The sequence below is a fragment of the Choloepus didactylus genome, chromosome 8, assembly GCF_015220235.1.
Source record: "Choloepus didactylus isolate mChoDid1 chromosome 8, mChoDid1.pri, whole genome shotgun sequence".
In the NCBI taxonomy this organism is placed as follows: Eukaryota; Metazoa; Chordata; class Mammalia; order Pilosa; family Megalonychidae; genus Choloepus; species Choloepus didactylus.
In genome coordinates this window covers 141,682,563-141,704,427 of record NC_051314.1, presented here as the reverse complement: position 1 = coordinate 141,704,427, position 21,865 = coordinate 141,682,563, and the positions used below count along the sequence as shown (strand labels likewise).

At 34.9% G+C, this 21,865-nt stretch overlaps 1 protein-coding gene across 3 annotated transcripts in view; it reads left to right on the top strand.

Annotated features, from left to right (window-relative positions):
• Nucleotides 1-21,865, top strand: part of UPF2 (UPF2 regulator of nonsense mediated mRNA decay) — a 144,975-nt gene that overhangs the window by 35,603 nt on the left and 87,507 nt on the right. For all 3 annotated transcript variants that reach the window (XM_037845227.1, XM_037845225.1, XM_037845226.1), the window contains 2 exons: nt 2,264-2,349; nt 21,526-21,634. In XM_037845227.1, the coding sequence (XP_037701155.1) occupies nt 2,264-2,349; nt 21,526-21,634 (195 nt within the window). The remainder of the gene's footprint in view (nt 1-2,263; nt 2,350-21,525; nt 21,635-21,865) is intronic.

Here is a 21,865-nt window from a genome sequence, read left to right as displayed (position 1 = left end):
TTTGTATACATGAAGTCATTGACTGGGTATGAATGTTTCTCTCTCTTTCATTTACTGTAAGGGCAGATAATTTGAGTAGGGCCTAAGTGAATATTTTCCTAAATTTTAATTCCTTAAGTAACAAATCTGAGGGAATGAATTAGTCCTTTTCTTGTCTGAATCAAAAATGTTTTATTTCAGTGTTCACAAAAGAGAAAAACCCAAATTTTACTTAATCCTGCCAGAGCCTAATCTTTTTCTAAAAAATATAATTGAGTCAAGGACTCATTTATGGCCTCCAGCTATTGTTTTGCATGTTGTTATTCTGAAATCAACTGACTGAAAAATGTGTACATGTACTTTAAAATGAAATGGGGTGACTTGAGGATGTCTGTGGGCTTCTGTAGAGTCTCACCCCCTTGCAGGGCTTTTCCGTAAACTGGTTTTGTGTTTTGTGTTTCTGTTTTTCACACAGTTCAGTTCTAGTTTTTCAGTTTCTAACATGATTGGATTTTCCATTTCAAGCTCTCTGATTGTTTTTTCCAAATATTCCATATAATCCAAAGGGAAGATTCCTTTTCGGTAATGTTTCTGGTCAGTGTCATTCACAGTAATGCCTTTTTCTTCACTCACTTGACAGAAGTATTTATTTTTGCTTAATAAAATTAAAAAATGACTGTTGAACAGTCTTTGATTGATCTGAAGTGTTTTGAAACAAGTTTTCTAAAAACTGCTTACTGAATTTTTAAGGAGCAGTTGTGACACAGACAGACAGACACCGCTAGGGTAGGGGTTCCTTTGCTTCTATTTCTCAAGATATGGCAGGAATTAGTTAAGTTAATATACATATGAAGCTGATTTTTTCTTTTTAATTTCCTCTAGTTCATTAATTCTATGAATTTTTCAACTCATGTAGTCTTTTATTCCTCTATTCTACATTTTTATTGAACTTCTACCAGGTATTCACATGCTTTATTAACTCACAGTTTGTGGAGAGTTTTGAAACAGTTTTTTTTCTTTGTTTTGAACACTATGGTGTTTTTTGTTGTTTTGTTTGCATTTAATTGGCATTTGACTATTGAGGGTTGTTTTCTCTACGTTTATAAAATTCATTTAGAAAGCGTCTACAAAAAACGTATGTATTTTAAAGGATAATGTTCATAAATACTTACTGAAGTATATTTTATTTTTAGTCTGTTTCTTAATTTTTGTTGAAACATAGGACATTATTAGTTTTGTGAAGTTCTCCGATGTTAACCAATAACCAGTTTCCTTTTCTGAGTAGATGAACTTTGGCATTTTTATCCCAAGATGTCGTTTATTTGTGACGCTGTCTTTTATTAGGAGTTGTGTGACACCATATATTACCATGCTGAGGACCAGAAGTTTAAATGTTTCATGTGGGTGAATTTCTTGAAAGAACGTTAGTGTGTTTTCAGCTTTTCTCTGTTGTTCTAATTACCTGGAAATAAATGTTACTGTTATAACCGAAAAGATGTTATTACATCTGTAAAAACAGAAAGAAAGGTTTTGTAAGACATTGATTTAACTCTCTCGACAGATATTCATGTAAGGTTTCAATTGTGGTGAATACTTTAACATTGGTTTGTGCCATTTCATCAAAAGTTTTAATCAGTTGGGAGGTGTTTTAATATAGAGTGAAGAGTAGAAATCCTTTACAAATCAGGAAAGTCTGAAAATCTTTTATTTGTTCTGATCTTTAAATCCACCAAAGGATTGGTATTAATGATAAAATAATTTTGTGAACCTATGGAAGGAACATATTTGAGATATCTAAAGGATATTCTTGCAGATGCTTGTGAATAATCTGTGCCTGTCTCTCATACGTAGTTAATTTTTATTCTTTTTTTGTTATCCTTATTAGCATTAGTAATTTTTGTTGGCTTATAAATACTCTTGCTACTTTATAGTTCTATCAGAAAACTTCCCTGATATTTGCATTGATTTAAATGACTAATCAGACCAAAGGCATTGATTGCACTTCTCGCATAATTACGGTAGGTCTTCAAGCTCCCCACTCGAAGTTCTGTTCTCAACTCTAGGTTGTAATGAAAAAATGTATGAAGTATATATTTTTAGGTATGTAAGTAGAAAAGACTAAGCTTACTGACCTTGCAGTTTGAGTTATGGTTATAATAATTGTGTTTTAAAACCATTTTGAAATGTTTAGGAGCAAGTAGAAGTCCATTGTAGTAATTGGGGTTCTATTTTCAGTAGCTAAATCAAGGACTTTAAAAAAAAAAGTTTGCCTTTTCTCCTATAGGCAGCAATGGATTTTTGCATGAACATGAACACAAAAGCAAATAGGAAGAAATTGGTACGAGCACTCTTCATAGTTCCTAGACAAAGGTAAGTATTAAAAAAAGAATAATTTGGTTTTTTTTACTCTGTAGTAATGGTTATAAAATCAAAGTTCTCATTTAATTATCTCTTTATAAATATCACTTTTCTTTTGAATTTACTCAGCCAACAGGTACCCACTCTTTTTTTAACTTATTTGCTACAACTTGTTTCTAGTTGTTTTTATTATGGTAATATATATATGACATGAAATTTACCATTTGAACCACTTTTAAGTACAATGGCATTAATTACTCTTCAATGTTGTGCTACCATCACCACCTTCCATTACTGAAACTTCTTCATCACCCAGAGTGGAAACTAATCAGTTAAGCAGTAATTCCCCATTCCTCCTCCCACTTCTAATTGTTTTTTTTTAACTTTTTATTTTGAAATAATTTCTAAGTTACAGGATAGTTGAAAAATAATACGAATCCCATACAGAGAACTCCAACCTACCCCTACACCCCATACCCAGATCTACTAACATTTAATGTTTTGCCACATTTTAAAAATATTTCTTCCCTTCTTTCTTTCCCTTTCATTAATTCATTCTCTCTGCCTTCCTGCCTATCAATCTATCTGTCTATCATCTTCTAAACATTTGAGAGTAGGTTGTATTCATCATGCTCCATGAGCTCTATTTTAATACTTCCATGTACATTTCCTAGGAGCAAGTACCGTAAGTACAGTTATCAGGTTCGAGACATTTAACATTGACGTGAGCTTTCAATCTATATTCCAGATTTTTCTTACATCTCAATATTGTCCTTTGGGTCTTTTCTCCATTATTGTAGCCAGTCCAGAATCACACGTTGCCTTTAGTTGTTGTCATTTCTTAATCTCTCTCCCTTCTTTTTAAATTGTGGATACATATACAGCATGAACTTTCCCATCTCAACCACTCCAAAATATACTAATTAATTCAGTGGGATTAATCACACTCATGTTTTGCTACCCTCACCACCATCCATTACCAGAACTTTCCCATCACTTTACACAGAAACGTGGACCCATTTTGCATTAGCTCCCCACCCTACCCCTGCAACCTGTACTCTACTTTCTGTCTTTATGAATTTGCACACTCCAGCTATTTCACACAAGTGGAATCGTACACTATCTGTCCATCTGTATCTGACTTATTTCACTCAGCATGATGTTTTCATGGTTCACCCAGATAGCAGCATGCTCACAACCACACCTCTCTAGGGTTGAACAGTATTCCACTCTACGTATAGACCACATTGTTTATCTGTTCATCTGCTGATGGACCTTTGGGTTACCTCATCCCCTTGTTGCTGTGGAGAGTGCTGCTAACGCTGGTGTACAGATAATCTGTTTGCGTCCCTGTTTTTAATTTCTTGGCATATGCCTAGAAGTGGGATTGCCAGGTCATATATCACAGTTCCATGCTCATACTTCCTGGGGAACAAACTGTTTTCCACAGTGGGTACACCATTCACATTCCCACCAACAGTGCACTGAGCTTCCCATTTCTTTTATCATTCCACCGCTTGTTACTTTTCTTTTTTTTGTTTTTTTTTTTTTCAGTGGTCATCCTAGTGGGTGAGAGGTGGTAACTCATTGTGGCTTTGATATGCATTTCTTCAGTGGCCATTTCTTTTCATGTGCTCACTGGCCATCTGTACATCTCTTTGGAAAAATGTCTATTCAAGGCCTTTGCCCACTTTTTTTAGTGAATCCTTTAGAAACTCTTTTCTGTGCATGGTTTTCCAGTATTTTCTTTGTGCTTACCATGGGGCTTAAATTTAACATCCTAAATCTATAACAGTCTCATTAATCTCAACTTAATTTAGCATGCACGCACTATATTTGTATACCCCTCTCTCCCCCACCTTTAGGTAGTTCTTTTCGCAAATTACATATTTATATGTTGTAAGTCCAAAACCATTGGGTTTATCATTACTTTTTATGCATTTGCATTTTAGATCCTGTAGGAAATAAAAAGTGAGGTTACAAACTCAAAATACAATGTATTTACCCATGTCATTACCTTTACTAGAACTCTTTATTGTTTCATACGAATTCATTCTATTGTCTAGTATCCTTTCCTTTCCACCTGAAGATCTCCCTTTAGCATTTCTTGTGGTGACAGACTCACTTATCTTCTGTTCATCTGGGAATGCCTTAACCCTCCTTTATTATTTATTTATCTATCTAATCTAATTTGTGTTAGAGTAATTGTAGGTTGAAAAATCATGCAGAAAATACAAAGTTCCCATATACCCCCTCCACAGTTTTCCCTCTTAAACATTTTGCATTAATGGGTTACCTTTGTTACAATTGATAAAACAATATTATTATTTTATTAACTTATAGTCCATGGTTTGCGTTAGGGTTCACTCTTTGTGTTGTTTCTCTCTCATTTTTAAAGGATAGTTTTGCTCAATTTAGAATTCTTAGTTTGCATGTTTTTGCTTTCATACTTTCAGTGTCATCCCACTGCCGCCTTACCTCCATGGATTTCTGTGAGAAATTGGCACTTAGTCTTATTGAGGCTCCCTTTTACATGACATGTTGCTTCTCTCTTGTGGCTTTCGGAATTCTCTCCTTATTTTTTGCATTCAGCAGTTTATCATATGTCTTGGTGTAGGTCTGTTAGGGTGAATCCTGCTTGAAGTTCATGTAGCTTCTTGGATGTGTATTTTCATGTCTTTCATTTAAATTGGGGAAGTTTTCAGCCATTATTTCCTCAAATATTTTTTTCTGCCCCCTTTTCTCTCTTTTATCCTTCTGGGACTCCCACAGTGTGTATATTGGAATGTTTGATGGTGTCCCACATGTCTCTTAGGCTCTGTTCACTTTTCCTCGGTGAACAAGAACCTTTTATTCAGCCTTCTCCTTAGACTGAATAATTTCAGTTGTCTTACCTTCAAGTTCACTGATTCTTTTTCTGCCAGCTCCATTCTGTTGTTAAGCCTCTCTGGAGAAATTTTTATTTCTCTCAGTGTGATTGTCAGCTCTGTTTGGTTCCTTTTCATGGTTTCTATCTCTTTATTGACATTTTCTTTGTGTTCATCTGTCATTTTCCTGGTTTTCTTTAGTTCTGTGTGCATGGTTTTGTTTAGTGCTTTGAGCATATTTTGGACCATTTTTAAAAAGTTTTGGTATTCCCAAACTCTGGTCTTTCTCATTGATGGTGTCTAATTCTTTATCCTGCTTATTTGCACAAGCCAGTGTTTCCTATTTCTTTGTATGTTTTGTGATCATTTGTTGCAATAGGGACATTTTGGGTATTTTAATGTGTTATCTCTGAAATGCATCTGTTCCTTAAGCTTGTATCCAGTTAGCTTTATGACAGAGCTTTCTTTCAATGCCAGGAACTAACCAAAAAAAAAAAAAAAAAGAAAGAAAGAAAGAAAGGAAACATCACCTTTCTCAGTCTACGCAGATTGACCCGTGTGAGTGCTCTCCTTCAGAGCTTAGCTGTCTTAACAAGTTTAGAGAATAGCCTGGGGCACAAGTATAGGGTCCTCTCTGGTCTTCTCTGTGCATGCATCTTTTCTGTGTATACATGGATGGCCCTAAGAATTTCTCTGTTTACACAGATCCAAATTTTCCCTTTCCACAGGAAACATGTTACCTCACAGTCCCAGGAGCTGCCCTGTATGTCCCTCAGCCAGCAAACCTTTGTAGGAAAGCTCACAGCCTCTGTGCACAGGTTAAGTTCTGGGTTGGTGAGCTCAGTTCCTCAAGCTACCACCGGACAGACTGGCACAGACATGCATGCAAACCTAGTATTTGCACAGAGGTTGCTCTGCTTTCTCTGGAACTGGCACCAGGAACCTGCACTGGGAGTGCAGGCCGGCTCAGCACTGAGCCATTGTGGGGATGTGGAAGGAGCCAGCAAGGGTGCCAGGAGATCCTACCATTTTAAGTAGGCTTTTCCTGGATTTGGTGCTCACCCTATTACTGCATTCCTTTAACTATTTTGTGGAGGTGTCTGAAAGATGTTTATGTCAGTTCTGCTTGTTGTTGAAGCCTTCTGTGGGCGATGGAGCCGTGGAGCTTCTCACTTTGCCGTCTTAATCACTGCATGACCCCCCCCCCATCTGTAATCTTACGAGAAATGCTAAGAATAATAATAACTCAGTAATTGCTAGAAGTGATTGCCTTATATTTTTGCCTCTTAGGAGAAAAAAGGGTATATACATTTTTTGGAGAGTTTTTATTTTGCATAAGCGTCAGACTAATTCAGTAATTATATCATTCTTGCAGTGGTGTATAAATGAAAATTTCCAGCTTATTTGGTTAGTTATGATAGTTTACAGCTGAGATATCTTCCCTAAAGAGTCATTGGATAGAACTGGAAATCACAATAATGATTATGTTGCTGGTGACTTAAGAAGCATATTCAGTTGCACAGTGCTTTCAGAGAATTCTGATGTTCAGTATTACACTAAATTAAAACCCCTACTTTACCTGCAAATTTCGGGACTACTCATAAACTGTTGATCTTAGGAATCCTAGAAATGTTTTCTGTTTATTCAACAGTGAATAATTAAAGAATTTTGTTAACTTTCATGATGATATATAGTTTATAAATAGCTGAGATACTATCCTCAAAAGGTAAGAATTCTGAGGGCTTTCACTCAAGATTTCTTCAGGAAAATTTTAATTTGGCCTATATATAAATGAGTTTTGTATTCATTATCACCTTTTTGTATATATATTTTACAGTAAGGAAATAGCTGAAACCATGGTACTGTAACCCATGACATTCTTGGAAATTTCCTATATAACTGCTTGTTAGATCATACTTTGAAAGCTATCAACTTTTTACATATATGTTATATTTTACAATGAGGAAATAATTGAAACTGTGAAACTGTAGCCCATAACATTATTTGAAATTTGCTCTCTAAATTCTTGTTAAATTGCACTTGGAAAGTTATTACTTCCATGTAAATATGTTATATTCCACAATTATAAAAAAAAAAAGCAAAGTGGGAACGCTTTTTATTTACTAAACTTGATGACATCTTAAAAATGGTAAAATTTCTCGGTGAAACCAAATTACCTCTCTTCTATTTTCTTTCATACTGATTTCTTTAATCCTTCCCCCTGATAATGTCAGCATTTGGTCTTTCATTTGAGTGAGGTGAGAGAGAGAATGTTCTAATATCGTGAACAGATAATTAGGAATTATTTAGTTGAGAAATAAAGGCTTATTGATAAATATTTTTACAATGTAAAATTATATACCACCATTCACCAAATCTAAGGTGCCATCAAGTATTAGGTGCACCATTATTTTATGTACAACTGAGAAGGAAAAAATTGCCAATTTTTGATTTTGAGATACATTTCAGTTTCAGGTATGTGTAAATGGGAAAATATTGATGAATTTGAATTGATTGAAATTTAAATATTTTTTTCCTCAATATAGTGGACCATTTTTTTTCAAGTGGTTCTTTTCTTACTTTATACAATGGAATGTTTACTTTCATATTTTTCTTTTCAGATTTTTTTTTTCTTTCATAAAGGGGGTTTATTTGGTTATAGTGTTATATAGTCTTAAGGCATAAGGTGTCCAAGGTAAGGCATCAACAATGGGGTACCTTCACTGGAGAAAGCCACTGGCATCCAGAAAATGTCTGTTAGCTGGGAAGGCATGCGTCTGGCATCTGTTTGCTCCCAGGTTGCATTGCAAAATGGTGTTCTCTGGAACGTCAGCCTCAGCTTTCGACGGCTGTCTTCAAAATGTCTCTCTCAGATGCAGCTTCTCTAAAGTACTTCTCTTTCTGAGCTTTTATAGGGCTCCAGTAATTCTAGACACAAGCTGAAGGGGTGAGGCCACACCTCCATAAAAACAATCCCATCAACAGGTCACACCCTAATCAAAGGTGTTATTAGTCACATCTCCATGGAAACAATCACAAGTTTCCAACCTAGTCAGCACTAATAGTCTGCCCCCACAAAATTGCATTAAAGAACATGTCATTTTGGGGGACATAATGCATCCAAACTGGCACAGTGCACCTTAGCAGATCTGCTCTTTTGAGACAGGTAGATAAAAACCCTGTCTGACACTTAATAGACACATTTGCAATTTTATAAAGCTCTCATATCTTGCCTGATTTATGCACTAGGCCCAGAAAGGCAGCGTTCCCAGGGCTCATAGGACTTTATGGGATCAAGAAAATGTTTTCATATCCTTTAAAATCAGAAGAGAAAATGAATTTTTGGTCAAATAAAATGTTTCAATACATAAAATTAATATGTTTGCCTTCATACCAACTCAGTCATGAAATATAATGTTTAATGTTTATTAGTGGAAGAAGAGGCTCACAAAAGCAAAAGCATTCAGATTTTTTTTGAATGAAAAAATGTATAGTGACAGTTATCTGAACTTAACTTTTAATTGCAGTTTTTAGAATGTATTAAAAGGCTTGGGTAATGAAAGAAATCATGCAGTGATATTTAAGTAGTTTACGTAAAAGAGAGCATCTTTCCTACCTGTGTTTCCTTTCCACCCTGCTCCACCCCCCAGTAAAAAGTCCTTAAAAATGATACACACACAGACACACAGACACACACACACACTATTATTTGGTCTTATGCCAGTCATATTCTTTACAACTGAGTTTATCTGCTTAAATGGAGATGGAGAGCTACAAATTAGAAGCAGAAGATCTATTGGAAACATGAGCTTGACAGTGGTAGGAAGTGGCAATTTTATGATTTGTGAGAAGAGAGAAAAGTATAAAAATACTTTTATGTAGCCTTTTGGAGCCATGGAGAATACACCACAAGTCTTAAATACTTGACTTGTATGAATATCGTAATTTAAATACTAATAATATAAAAATAAATCATAAAATAATGATTTGGGTTTGTTGTAATCAACTTAAGTGATAAGGAAAGATTCCATTTTGTTCTAAAATTTATTCGTTAAGTAATACTCATTTCTGCTGTGTACTAAGTACTGTGATAATGCTGGGAATACAGTGGTGAACAAGGCTCTTGTATTCACTTAAAATTTGGAGAGGAAGACAGATGAATAATTCTGATGAATAATTCTAAGAGCAGTTGTCATGAAGAAGCACAGCATGCTGTGGAGTAAGTAGCAAGTGGAACTAATTGAGTTAGTCTGGGGAGTCAGAGAATGCTTCCAGAGCAAGGGTCATTTTATCTGAGTCCTAAAAAAGTAGTTTGCGGGGCAAGGGGTGGGTGAGGTAAGGGACTGCAGAGAGAACATTTCTGATAGCGGCAACAGCATGTGCAAAGAGCCAGAGCCAGGAAAGGTGAAGGCATCAAATGATTGCCTTCCCTGGACATTGTCCTCTAGACTGTGAGCTTCAGGAAGGAGCTTCTTTAGTCCCCCACTGTTTAGCACAGTGCCTGACATGGAGTCAGTGGTATGATTATGTAACATGGCAATTGAATGCCCTGTTCTCATCTTCTTCAGCTTCAATGCTAGCCACTCTCCCTCTTACAAAATCCTTAATCAGTTGTAATGATTTTTTGAATAGCCTTTGTTCTGTCTACTTCATTGCCTTTTCCTCTTGTTTCTACTCTGGGATATCCTTTTCCACTGATAGTCTCTGACTCACTCTTTAAGTCTTAGCAAAAGAGCAGTTTTCCCTGAAAAGTCTTCTTCATTTTCCTTATGTAGAAATAGGTGCTATTTCATAGCATTTTGAACATAAAGTCTTCATATGAAGAATTATGCATATTATATCTCGGTTGTTGGTGTGTTACCTGTGTATCTACCCAACTGTAAAAAAGATAAGGTCTTTGAGAGGGAGGACTATATCTTTTCATTTTGTACATCTCCAGCAGCAAGCATAGTGTATGGCATACAGTGGATGTTGGTCTTAAGCAGTTTGTATTTCATATAATGTACATTCACATGACTCAAAACCCCAGGAGTATAAAACAACGTACGGTGAAATGTCTCTCTCCTCTCCTTGTCTTCCGTTTACCTGATGTGCATTCATCCCACTAGGAACTTGCTGGCTCAGTTCTTCTGATGTTCTTCCCAAGCTGCTTTTGCATATACAAGAAAATACAAGGATAGATTCTAATATTTCTTCTTTTTTATACAAAGGGCAGCTAATTATACACATTGTTCTGAACTTCTACTTTTTTCACTTTATTTTTATATTGTTATATATATGTTGTTGTATATATTATTATATATTATATCTTCTTTGTAAATTGCATCTTTCATCGTTATGAAGCTTCCTTCTTTGTCTTTATTTAGTGCTTCTTGGCCAGAATGCCATATTATCTGATATTAAGATTATGATTTCTGCTTTCTTTTTATTTGCACTTTGATATGCCTTTGCCCTTTTTTTAATATTCAGTCTTTCAGAATCACTTTTAGTTGAGTCTCTTTTGTATTTATTTGAATTTAATTGTTTTATTTTGAGATCCATTTTGAAAATATTTCTCTTTTAATAAATAAGTTAGGCTATTTACATTCTAAACAATAACCACATTTTTTATTGTGGTTACACACAAACAATATAAATTTTGCAATTTTAATCATTTTTAAGTATAATTTAGTGACATTAATTACATTTAAAGTATTGTGCTGTCATCACTACCATCTATTACCAAAACTTTTTCGTCAAACATAAACTTATTTGTTGAGTATTAAGTCTTTGTTCCCTTTCCCTCAGTCCCTGGTAGCTTCTAATCTACTTTCTGTCTCTATGAATTTGCTTATTCTAGATATTTCATGTAAGTGGAATCATACGGTATTTGTTTTTGTGTCTGGCTTATTTCACTTAGCATAATGTTTCCAAGGTTTATCAATGTGTAGCCTGTCTCAAAATCTCAGTCCTTTTAATGACTGAATAATATTCCATTGTAAATGCCCCATGAACGTTGGTGTAGGAGTCTCTGAGTCCTTGTTTTCAGTTCTTTTGGTTACATACCTGGGAATGGAATTGCCGGGTGTTACGGGAATTCTGTGTTTAACTCTTTGAAGAACCTACCATACATTACATTCCCACCAGAAATTTCAAGGGTTCCTATATCTCCGCATCCTTACCAGTGTATTTATGTTTTTTGATATGAATCAGTCATATTGATCAGGCCATATGATTGGCTCAGGTTCTGTCATATTATATTTTCCTTCTTTTGGCTTTAGTTTTTTGAAGTTTTTTAAATTATTTCACCATGTGGTCTGTTGACATTGTTTTATTTTGTTTGAGTGTGAATGTGTATGTATTTGACTTCCAATTCTAGGAAGGTTTATATTTTTGTTTTAATAGTTACCTTTATGATTATAACTTTGCTTAGTGATCATTTATTTAGACACTATTGGTCCCCACTAAGAGCAATGATAAAATTATCTGGTGTGCTCTTCCTTTCTTCTCCTTCCCTCCCCTCATCCATCTGATATTAGTCAGTAATGTTACCTTCCTTAATGTTTTCCCTGTGTTCGTAAAGCTGCTTATGTTTGTGTTGTTTGTTTTGTCAGCCTTGAATAATAGCTAACTCCCCATTTCTACAAATAGACAATCAGCGTACTTACTTGACTTCCCATCTTCTATTCCATCTGTTCCTCTCCCTTGTTTCATTTCTGTATTATCACTATCCCATATGTATATGTATATATATATATATTTTAAATCTTAGTCTTATTAAAAACATAAAAACATACAGTGCTTCCCATATATATATATATATATTTAATCTTAGTTTTACAGTTAAAAACTTACAGTGTTCACTGCCAGTCCTCTTGCTGTGGTTTCTCCCAGTTTTCTCTTGGTTTACTGAAGTTTGTCGTCTTATATTCCTCAAGAAGAGCCCTTGGGAAAAAAAAATCCCTTGAATTCTTGTGTGTTCAGAATAGTTTAATCTCTAGCTTTTTAACTTGAAGGGCAGCCTGGCTGGTTATAGGATTTGTGGCTCTTACCTTCTTTCCTTGACTATCTTGTAGGCATTACACCATGGTCTTCTGGCATCTGGTATTGCTATGGGGAAATCTGAGGCCGTCTGCTCCCCACCCCCATCTTTAAGAATTTACTTGGTCATTTTATCTGGCTGTCCAAATAATTCTTTTCTAATAATTTTAGTAAATCCAGTAACTTTTTTAGGATAGCTGTATCTAGGTGGTGGTTATTCTGGGTCATTCTCCATGGCCTGTCAGTTTTCATGTTGAAAACTCAGGAGTGTTCTCAATTTTTCTTATTTAAATATCGTTAAATACTTAATCTGTTCTCAGTTTGGTTTTGTTTTTCAGGTACTCCAATTCAGCATATGTAAAATGCCCTTTGCTTATCTTCTGTTGCTATCATATTCTTACTCATCTCTTTTCAGTGTCTTCTTTTTCCATCCTCTGTGCCTGTTACTCAGCCTTCTGTAACGTCTGTTCTCCCTGCACTGCTTTCTTCATCTCTGAGATGGTGTTTTTTTTACCTCCTTCCTTCCAGCTTCATTTAGTGTTTTAAAAATCATGGCAAAATCTTTGCTCAGAATTTGTTTCATGGCAGTATTTTTCTGGTGAACTTTGGTAGGTTTTGAGAAACTGTTTTCTTTTTTTAGTTTTAATTTTTAAAAACATTTTATTTTATTTTACTTGTACTGATGCTGTGCTGGCTGGTCCTCTTTATTATATATAAGGCATTTGATTTCCCTGGCTCATATTTTTATCTTTAACAGGTTTTTTTTGTCAGGGTATATTTTTGCACTGTTTCTGATACTTGTCTCTTTGGATCATTTCCCTGTTTGCTTGGCAGCTTTATGTATGTGTGGTGTTTGCTAAATTTCTGTATCTTTTCAGATCCCAAGCTCCTGTTATGTGTAAGGGATGTCAGTTTATCACTTTGAGAAGTGTGTATGTGGCGTTTTTGAAGATCTGCCCTGTTTGGGCTTATTCCCTGTTCACTTCTCAAGAACACATGGCTTCTGCTGAAATTTTATCTTGCACTGAGTCTTCACTGATTTGGCAGCTTCAGCCTGACCATATACACTAAGGTTTACACATTGTATGTCTCTTGCAACCCTCACCCCCACCCCCTACCTGTTGTTTTTGTTGTTGATTTCTGAGTAATTTAGAGGGAAATAGCTCTCTCATACTGTCGTATTTATACTGTATCTTCTAATGCAATTTTTAAACTGCAAATTAACGTTTAAAAAATAATTCTCACTCTGGTTGCCAACATTCACCAAAATTAGTAACTGATGCCTTAAGGATAAATATATGAAAATGTATGTGGGTTGTTTAGTTGGTAACTAGATAACTTTTTTTTTTAGGATTTTGTGATAATCTAGTTTGTTATCTTAAAAATGCAGTGAAAACAATTATTCCTCTACTTTTCTTGCAAGGTTTATGATTTCTTTATGTTAAAATTGTTGTAGCTTCACTGAACTGAAAAACTGGTTTAAGCCCTATCACTGTGGGCCATTCATTTTCCTGAGAAGTTTAAGCCAGCATAGGATAGGCTATGCTGAGGTAACCAAAATACCTTCAACCTTCAATCTTAGGCTTCTCAGTCAGTCCTCTATGGATTGGGGGGAGCTCTCCAGAGTAACTCCCTTGCTGTGGATGACACTCGGATGATGGTGCTGCCTGAGCTTCCAGGATTGTCATGGTATGGGACAAGAGTCTGTAAAACCAACCCATTCCCAGGATCCTTAGACAAGCAGTAGCATACCTTTTTCACTTCTAGCCCATTGGCCCAAGAACATTTGGGAAATGGATGCAGGGAAGTGCGTAGGGGCATTGGGTTAGCCTTTGCTATAGAAATACTTATGCGTATTTGTTTTTGTCATTACATTTTCTGTTTCTCAAGTAAATTACTTTATTGAAAATAAATATTTATTATGGTTTGATGGTAAAGGACAGTCTTTTGAGGATGTAATTTATATGGAGCTTTAACTGAAATTCTTTACTGAGATTTTTATATTTTATGCAAATGTCAGTCAATTGAATGGTATCAAAAACCCTCTGATTTTCACAAGACTAAATTTCTAATTTTCATGCATTTCTAGTGTGAATAGTACTCTAGTCTTTTTCAGAGAGCTCGGTGTTTAAATAAAACTGTCTTAATCTTTTTCTTGTTCCTTACTGAGTGACTTGGAAAGCCGAGGTCTCTTTTCAGATCTGAAAAATGTGTTGGACCAGATTGATGTTTCCTGGTTGGCTGTATATTTTTACTGATCTGAAAAGCCTTTAATTTTGGAGGTCTTCTATTTAGAGTTTGTAAAACTCAGGCATCTTTCTACTCTACCTGAAAGGTTTGGCTTGTCCTTTGAGGAGGAGGGCTTGGTCCCTAGGAAGGCCAGGATAGAAAGAGAGTAATCAAGTCTCCTGACAGACTGTTTGTTTGTCTCCTCTCTCTCCGCTCCTCTGGGCTCACAAACCTTCCTCCATTCTTTGAATAAAAGAGAATAAAAGCATGAAAAGAGGTGTAAAGAGGGTTGGGTCTAGAGTGAGCAGGCTAGCATATTCTGGGTGACCAGTTAGCAGGTGTTATGGGGTGGGGGCAAGTTACTCTTTGAACTCTCTGGATTTTGGGGGCAGGAAGGGACACTATGTGTGGGACAAAGGGAGGGCAAGGAAATACTTCTGTCATTTTCTGCAAGCACTCTCCTTGCTCCTGGCCTCAGTAACCATTCATACCCACCTGGACTCCTTGGGACAACTTCTGTAAGCTGTGCCTCCCCCTTTCTGTGACATTCACCACCCCCACCTCCTACCCTTAAGGGCATGAAATCTTTTGAGTCTGTTCTTTTCTGTAGTTGGGGTCCCTTCCCCCATCCATGTAGCCCATCCAGTCTGAGCTGAGACAAACAAAAGTACTAACAAAACCAGAATTAATTATTTAATAGTTTTTAGAGACTCTAAAAGTATATCTGTAAATAGTCTGGTAGAAAATTTAGCTGTTTTACCTATTCTGTATAATTTGGTTTAGGAAACATTGAACTAGATAGTACTTAAGGTTCTTTAAAATTATTTTTCTTGATTAAAACTAGCTTTATTGAGATAAAAATTCACATAGCATATGATTCACCGATTTAAAGTGTGCAATTCAGTGTTTTTAATTATATTCATAGGGTTGTGCAACCATCTCTCTACAATCTAATTTTAGAACGTTTTTGTCCCCACTAAAAAAAAAACCTTGTACCCATTAGCAGTCAATTCCCTTTTCCTCCCTGTCCCCCCCCCACAAGCCCTAATCTACTTTCTGTCTCTATAAAATTATCTGTTCTGAACATTTCATATACATTGAATCATGCAGTATTTGTCCTTTGTGTCTGGCTTTTTTCACTCAACATGATGAAAGTGATGAACATGAACTTCAAGGTTTATCCATGTCATAGCATGTATCAGTACTTATTCCTTTTTATGGCTGAATAATATTCCATTGTGAATCACCGCAATTTGTTTATCCATTCATCAGTTGATGAACGTGGGTTGTTTCTGCTTTTTGGCATGTAGGAGTGCAATTGATAGGTTTTATGGTGACTCTAATGTTTTAAGCAACTGCTAAACTGTTTTCTACAGCAGTTATATCATTTTATATTCTCATCAGCAATGTATGAGGGTTTCAGTTTCTCCACATCCTTGCCAACACTTGCTATTGCCCACTTTTTAATTATAACCAACCTAGTGAGTATCTCATTGTGGTTTTGATTTGCATTTCCCTAATGACTAATGATGTTGAGCATCTTTTCATGTGCTCATTGGCCATTTATATCTCTTCTTTGGAGAAATGTCTATTCAAATCCTTTGCCCCCCTTTTAATTGGGTTATTTGTATTTTTATGATTGAGTTTGGGGTATAAATCCCTTATCAGATACATAATTTGCAGATAATCCTCCCATTCTGTGACTTGTCTTTCCACTCTTGATGGTATCTTTGTAGCACAAAAGTTTCAAAATTTGTTGTAGTCTATCTGCAGTTCTTAAAGTTCTGCTCTAAATCAGTGTTTTAACTTTCAGTCATGCTCTTATTCTTAATTCATCAAATGAATAGTTAGAAAATCTCAAAAGACTGGCGTTATTATATCTTTCAGCCTATTAATTTGAAGGACTCCACAGAAATGAAATTGATTAGAAATCCCAATCGTAAGATATTTGCATGTCATCTTATAGATAATTTCTAATATAGCTATATAAACACACAGATAATTGAAATTTTACATAAAGTATATACATCTTAAGTATACATAATATCCATCATCTGGATCAAGATATAGGACATTCCCAGAATCTCAGAAGACTTACCTAAGCGGAAGTTTAACTCTAAAGTCAATCAGAATCAGAGAAAATACCTAGGAATTTCTTAACTCAGTTTTTTAAATATAGATGAGCCTGGTGGTGACTTTGAAGTGACAGGGATTAACCAGGTTTTAGCAGGTAGATGTCCAGAACCTCTTTAGATTAATAGAAACAGTACACTTTTCAGAAGTGAAGTGCTTCATTTGTTTGTTGAACAGCTTTCTCTGAACCAGATTTAGGAGAATTTGCTGGAGTTTTTGTGAGAAACTTCTAATTGGACCTACTCTCACTAAATTTGGAACTGTGAAAGGGGTAGTTTTTTTTAAATCTATTTGCATGTTATACCACTTGGTGGCGCTGTTGCACTGGGAACACAGCATTCTGTAAAAAGTGACCAGGAAATTTTGGTTGTTGATTTCAGAGTAAATGACCCCAGTCTTTTGTTTATTGTATTTCATTTGTTTGGAATCATTTTCTACGTACATGTTTTCAGTGAAGAAAATCCTTTATATTCTTTTATTGAACTGACAGTGTTCTTTCACATGCATTTTTTTTCCAGGCATTTTTGAGCACAGAGAATAAATTAATAGCTTTCAAAAGTCAAATCCTTAGATTCTAAAGAGAAAAAGAAGGGTAGAAATTTGTTTTTGAGAGTTGATTGATTAGGAAATAAAAATGTGTTAGAATTCCTTTTTTACCACTCATTGACAAAAGTGTGTGTGTCTGCATTCTTGTTACTTCTTATTGCTTATAATTAGTGACTGAGTGTTTACTAATTTGGTGATCATTAACAGCTAGTAGTATACTTAATGTGCGCGATTCAGGCGACCTTAGAATGTAAACAGGGTTTTATTGTTTAAGAAGAAAGCATTAGATTTAAGTAGTTTACTCATTAACTGTTGGTAAAAATACTTTCATTCTCTTAGATTATAAAATTCAGTTTTTAAAGTAAAGGAAGAATCTAAGTTTATTTTCTAGCTGATTTTCAGAAAAGTCAAATAATAAACCTATACCTAACTTAAATTTGAATGCAGAAAATTGCTCTTGATTGGAATTTTTATTTTGTTTTTAAAATAACTTAAAATTAACATGCTCTGTACGGCATGGAGTGCTATGTTCTCTTTTGGGCTTGCGTTCTTCAGGAGTCAGAAAAGACAGAACAGTATGCGGAAGCAGGACTGACATTGACAAGGGTACAATTTACTTGATTCACGACCTAAGGGATTCTTATTTTGTGAAGTAGTGAACACAGAGTCACAGAACTGGGAGACTTCAATAGGGGGGAGGGTGACATTTAGTTTCAGCTATCCATATTATAAGTTAAAGGAATAATGGGAAAAGAGGGGTTTTAGAAACTTGTTAGTTTCAGAAGTATTTGTTAAGTTTATAGGGGTAGAGGATTCTGAGAAAATGGAGTATCTAACTTTACTTCCAAAAGAAACAAAAGCCAGCATTACTGTCTACCTGGAAAGGTTTTATAAAGCTAAGCTTTCCTAAGGAACTCTTAAATCTTTTTTTTTTTTTAATCGCTTAAAGGTGAAAGCACTTACCTATGTGTTAGCTCACTGATTTCTACCTCAACAGATAGCACAAACTGGTTTAATTTAAAATGGGTGGTTGTATTTGACTGTCTTTTGATGCTGGGAAAAAGCTTTGAAGTAGATTAGGCTAATTGGAAGAAGAAAAAATGAAGCAAAATGTAAATGACGGGCTGAGATGAGAAGGGAAATGACATAGTCTAGTTAAAATGTTTTGATGCTAAGTGCAGTGATTTCAAACCTTATTGAAAAAGACAGCCAAGATTAAAATCAGTTTTAAAAATTAACGAGCTTATAAAATTCTGAATAAAAGCTTAGAAATATCCAAATAGAGGAGCTTCTTTTAGAAAATAAAAGAAAAAGAATATTAAAAAGTTTAAGAAATTAGCCAGATGCTATGCTAGAAATATTTTTAAAACTCTTGAAAATCTCTGAGATAGATAAGATTAAAAAAAAATGACATATCTAAAATTTGTTCAAGACAAAGTAGAATACGTACATAGACTAATGCTAATGAAAAAATGTTGTCTGTTTTATCTTAGACTAAGACTAGATCACTTGACTGAGTTCTTTCAGTCTTTCATTGAACAAATCATTTGCTCCAAATCATAGAAAAGTATAGAAAGCTTCACATTTCAGAGTGCAAAGGAAAGTAGGCAAAATCTTAACAAAATAAAGCAAGAAAGTGAAATATTAACCATTCTGATATTTGAATGTAGGTATAAAAATTCTAAGTAAAACACTAGCAAATCAAATTCATATACTAATATGAAAAATAACCTAGCCTGATCAAAGAGTACTGATCTTAGGAATGGAAAGATACTTTAAAATAGGAAATCTGTTCATATATATCACATTGGTAGGGAAAATAAGAAACCATATAATTATCCCCTTAACTGCTTGAGGTATTTGAAAAACTAGATTTTGTTGGATAAAATATGAAATTTGACAAAACTCAATGTTATTCATATAAAAATAGAACGCTATTTCCTTAATATAGTGAAGAAGATCTCAGACTGAAAACTAACAATACTTAATAGATACCAGAGTCACTGATTTTTCCAACAAATAGATATTGAGCACCCACTATGTTCTAGGCCCTGTTTTGGGTGCTGGCCAACCATGTCCCATGGAGCTTTCATTCTAGTGTGGAGGGGTGACAAATGAGATAATCAACATAACAAATAAGTAAATTATGTAACGTGTTGGAAAGTGGTAAGCTACTTTAAAAATCACCGTGCAGGATAAGGGGGTTGGGAGTGGTGGGGGCGGGATGGGTATGCAGTTTCAGTGGAGTATTCAGACTAGATCTCACTGGGGGAGTGGCATGTAAGCCAACACTTGACCTTAGTGAGGAAGTAGGCAGCCTGGCTATTTGGGGAAAGAGTGTTCCAGCTGGCGGGAACAGACTGACAGCCAGGATTAGTGAGGGACTGGTGTGACTGGAGCAGAGTGAAGGGGGGCAGCTAGTAGATGAGGTCAGGTCAGTTTATGACATCACAGAAGTACTTTTTGGGGTCGGATAAGAACCTGGGTGTCCTAACTCTGTTAGTATTGTTCTTTGTTATCCCATGACTGCAGCTCTTGCATCTTATTTATTTTTCTGACTTGTAGTTGTGGCAATAAGGAATGATAGAACTAGGTACAGGTTTAAAGTCCTATATTTGAATTTGGCAATTGATTATGATCAGAAAAAGAATATTTGTTGCTAACATAGGTATGAAAATAAAGAGCCTAATATTCTAATTAAAATTAGGGAATTTGGAAAGTAAGTGATATTGGTATAAACCTATTTATTATGCAGTAAAATTAAATGTTCATTTGCCCCCACTTTCTTTGCACTAGCGTACATCAAGAAAATTTTAAATATTTAGGGTGAATAACTTTACAAAAATACCTCGTTTTTGTGATATTATCAAGAAGTGATGTAACCCACGTTTGTATATTTTCTGTGATAGCTTTACTTCCAATTGATGAAACTTTTAAATCTTTAAATAAACATTTAAATTTTAATGTTAAATGTTTTTATTCAGATCTTTAAATAATTTCAGTGTTTCTTTAAAGGAGTATATGATTACATTTAAAAAATTATTGAGGTACTACTACAACATATCCAACATTTTCTTCTATAAGTATGTTACCGTATTTGTGAAATGGTGATTATAATATCCATTCATAGGGTTGTTGTTAGGATTAACAAGTTAAATAATAAATATAAAATGCCTAAGACAGGGTCTGAAATTAGTAAAAACTAATTTTTTTTTTTTCCAGAAATTATAATGGCCAAAAAAGAACACAAGGTTTTGGGGACTCTTAGACTTGAATTTAATCATTTCTTCCCCTTAACTCCACCTTTATAGTTCATCTCTGTTCTTTTTTACTTTCTTCACCCTGTCTCTTCTATATAAGGCTTAGTCTGTTCATGCTGGAAGTTTTCCAGATCTTTGTAATTCTAAACTTTTCCTGGTATATGGATTTTTCACTGATAATCAAACCATTTTCATGTATTATTCTATAGTATAGTGATATATTCAGGAATAATTAAGACTTGTGGGATTATTTGTTTCTGTTCTGAATGATGCCAGGGTATCACAGTTTCTGAGCTCATGTCTAATTATTGCAGTTTGTAGTTTCCTTCCTTACTGTCAGCTTCCATTACTGGCTGCTGCCAGTGCAGCTGCTTTTATTAGTTCCTCACTGCTTCTCGTCTCCAGCTTCTGAGCTGCTATGTGTTGAATCATTGGGTAATTGAGTTTTTTAAAATAATATCTGCAGCAGGAATGGAAGATACATTTTAGCTTGTGGGCTGGTTCTGATTGGCACTGGCTACTGGAGTAGTGGCTCAAGCAGGGCTCTGGAGCTGTAGCCAAGCTTGGTGCGAAGAGTATGAATGTCTGAGTGGGTTCTTAGAATGAGTAAAATACATAGGTTAGTGTGTGGTTTTTATGATATTATTTTGGCTTCTGAGGTGCCTTTTTGGTTATTGGTTACCTATTACTTCAGACTTTGAGGTTTCCAAACAACTTATCCCTGAATCAGTGAAGGGAATGATCTGAAAGGATTCTGCTTTGCACTATTTAAGTTACCTTTAGATTTGTAAGTATGGAGTTACTCAGCATTTATGTGATTAAAAATGTAAGCCATGTCAAAACTTACTATTTTCTTCACTTGGTGTTTCATATTTCATCAAAATGACATACTCAGTGAAATTTCAGCTGTATGATAAAAGCAATGGATGGAAAATACCAGACTATTGATAAACTTTCACAAGACAAATTGAACTTCCATAGGCTTCAGTATAATGGCAGTAAATAGGCATGTCTGTGCTTATTAGTTTTGATATTCATTTAATGTATGAATATATCTGAGAAAGTTTAAATTTTAAAATGAATTATTTCTGGTATGTTTTTCCTTTTACACATATCACATGTAACTTTTGCAGGTTGGATTTGCTACCATTTTATGCAAGATTGGTTGCTACATTGCATCCCTGCATGTCTGATGTAGCAGAGGATCTTTGTTCCATGCTGAGGGGGGATTTCAGATTTCATGTATGTATTTAAGCATTTATTTTGTAATATATATACTTATAAATTGAGTGAGGATTCTTTAGTAGTTTTAGTTTAAGAACATAATTATTTTGTTGGTAAGCATATTTTTGAAATTTGATAATGTTGTAACAGTTCAGAATTTATGGAATTCTAATTTCTTTTTGAACAAAGCTTAAAATTGGTAAGGTATATTCCAACTTAGAGGTGAGCCATTGCTGCTACCTTGTTCTT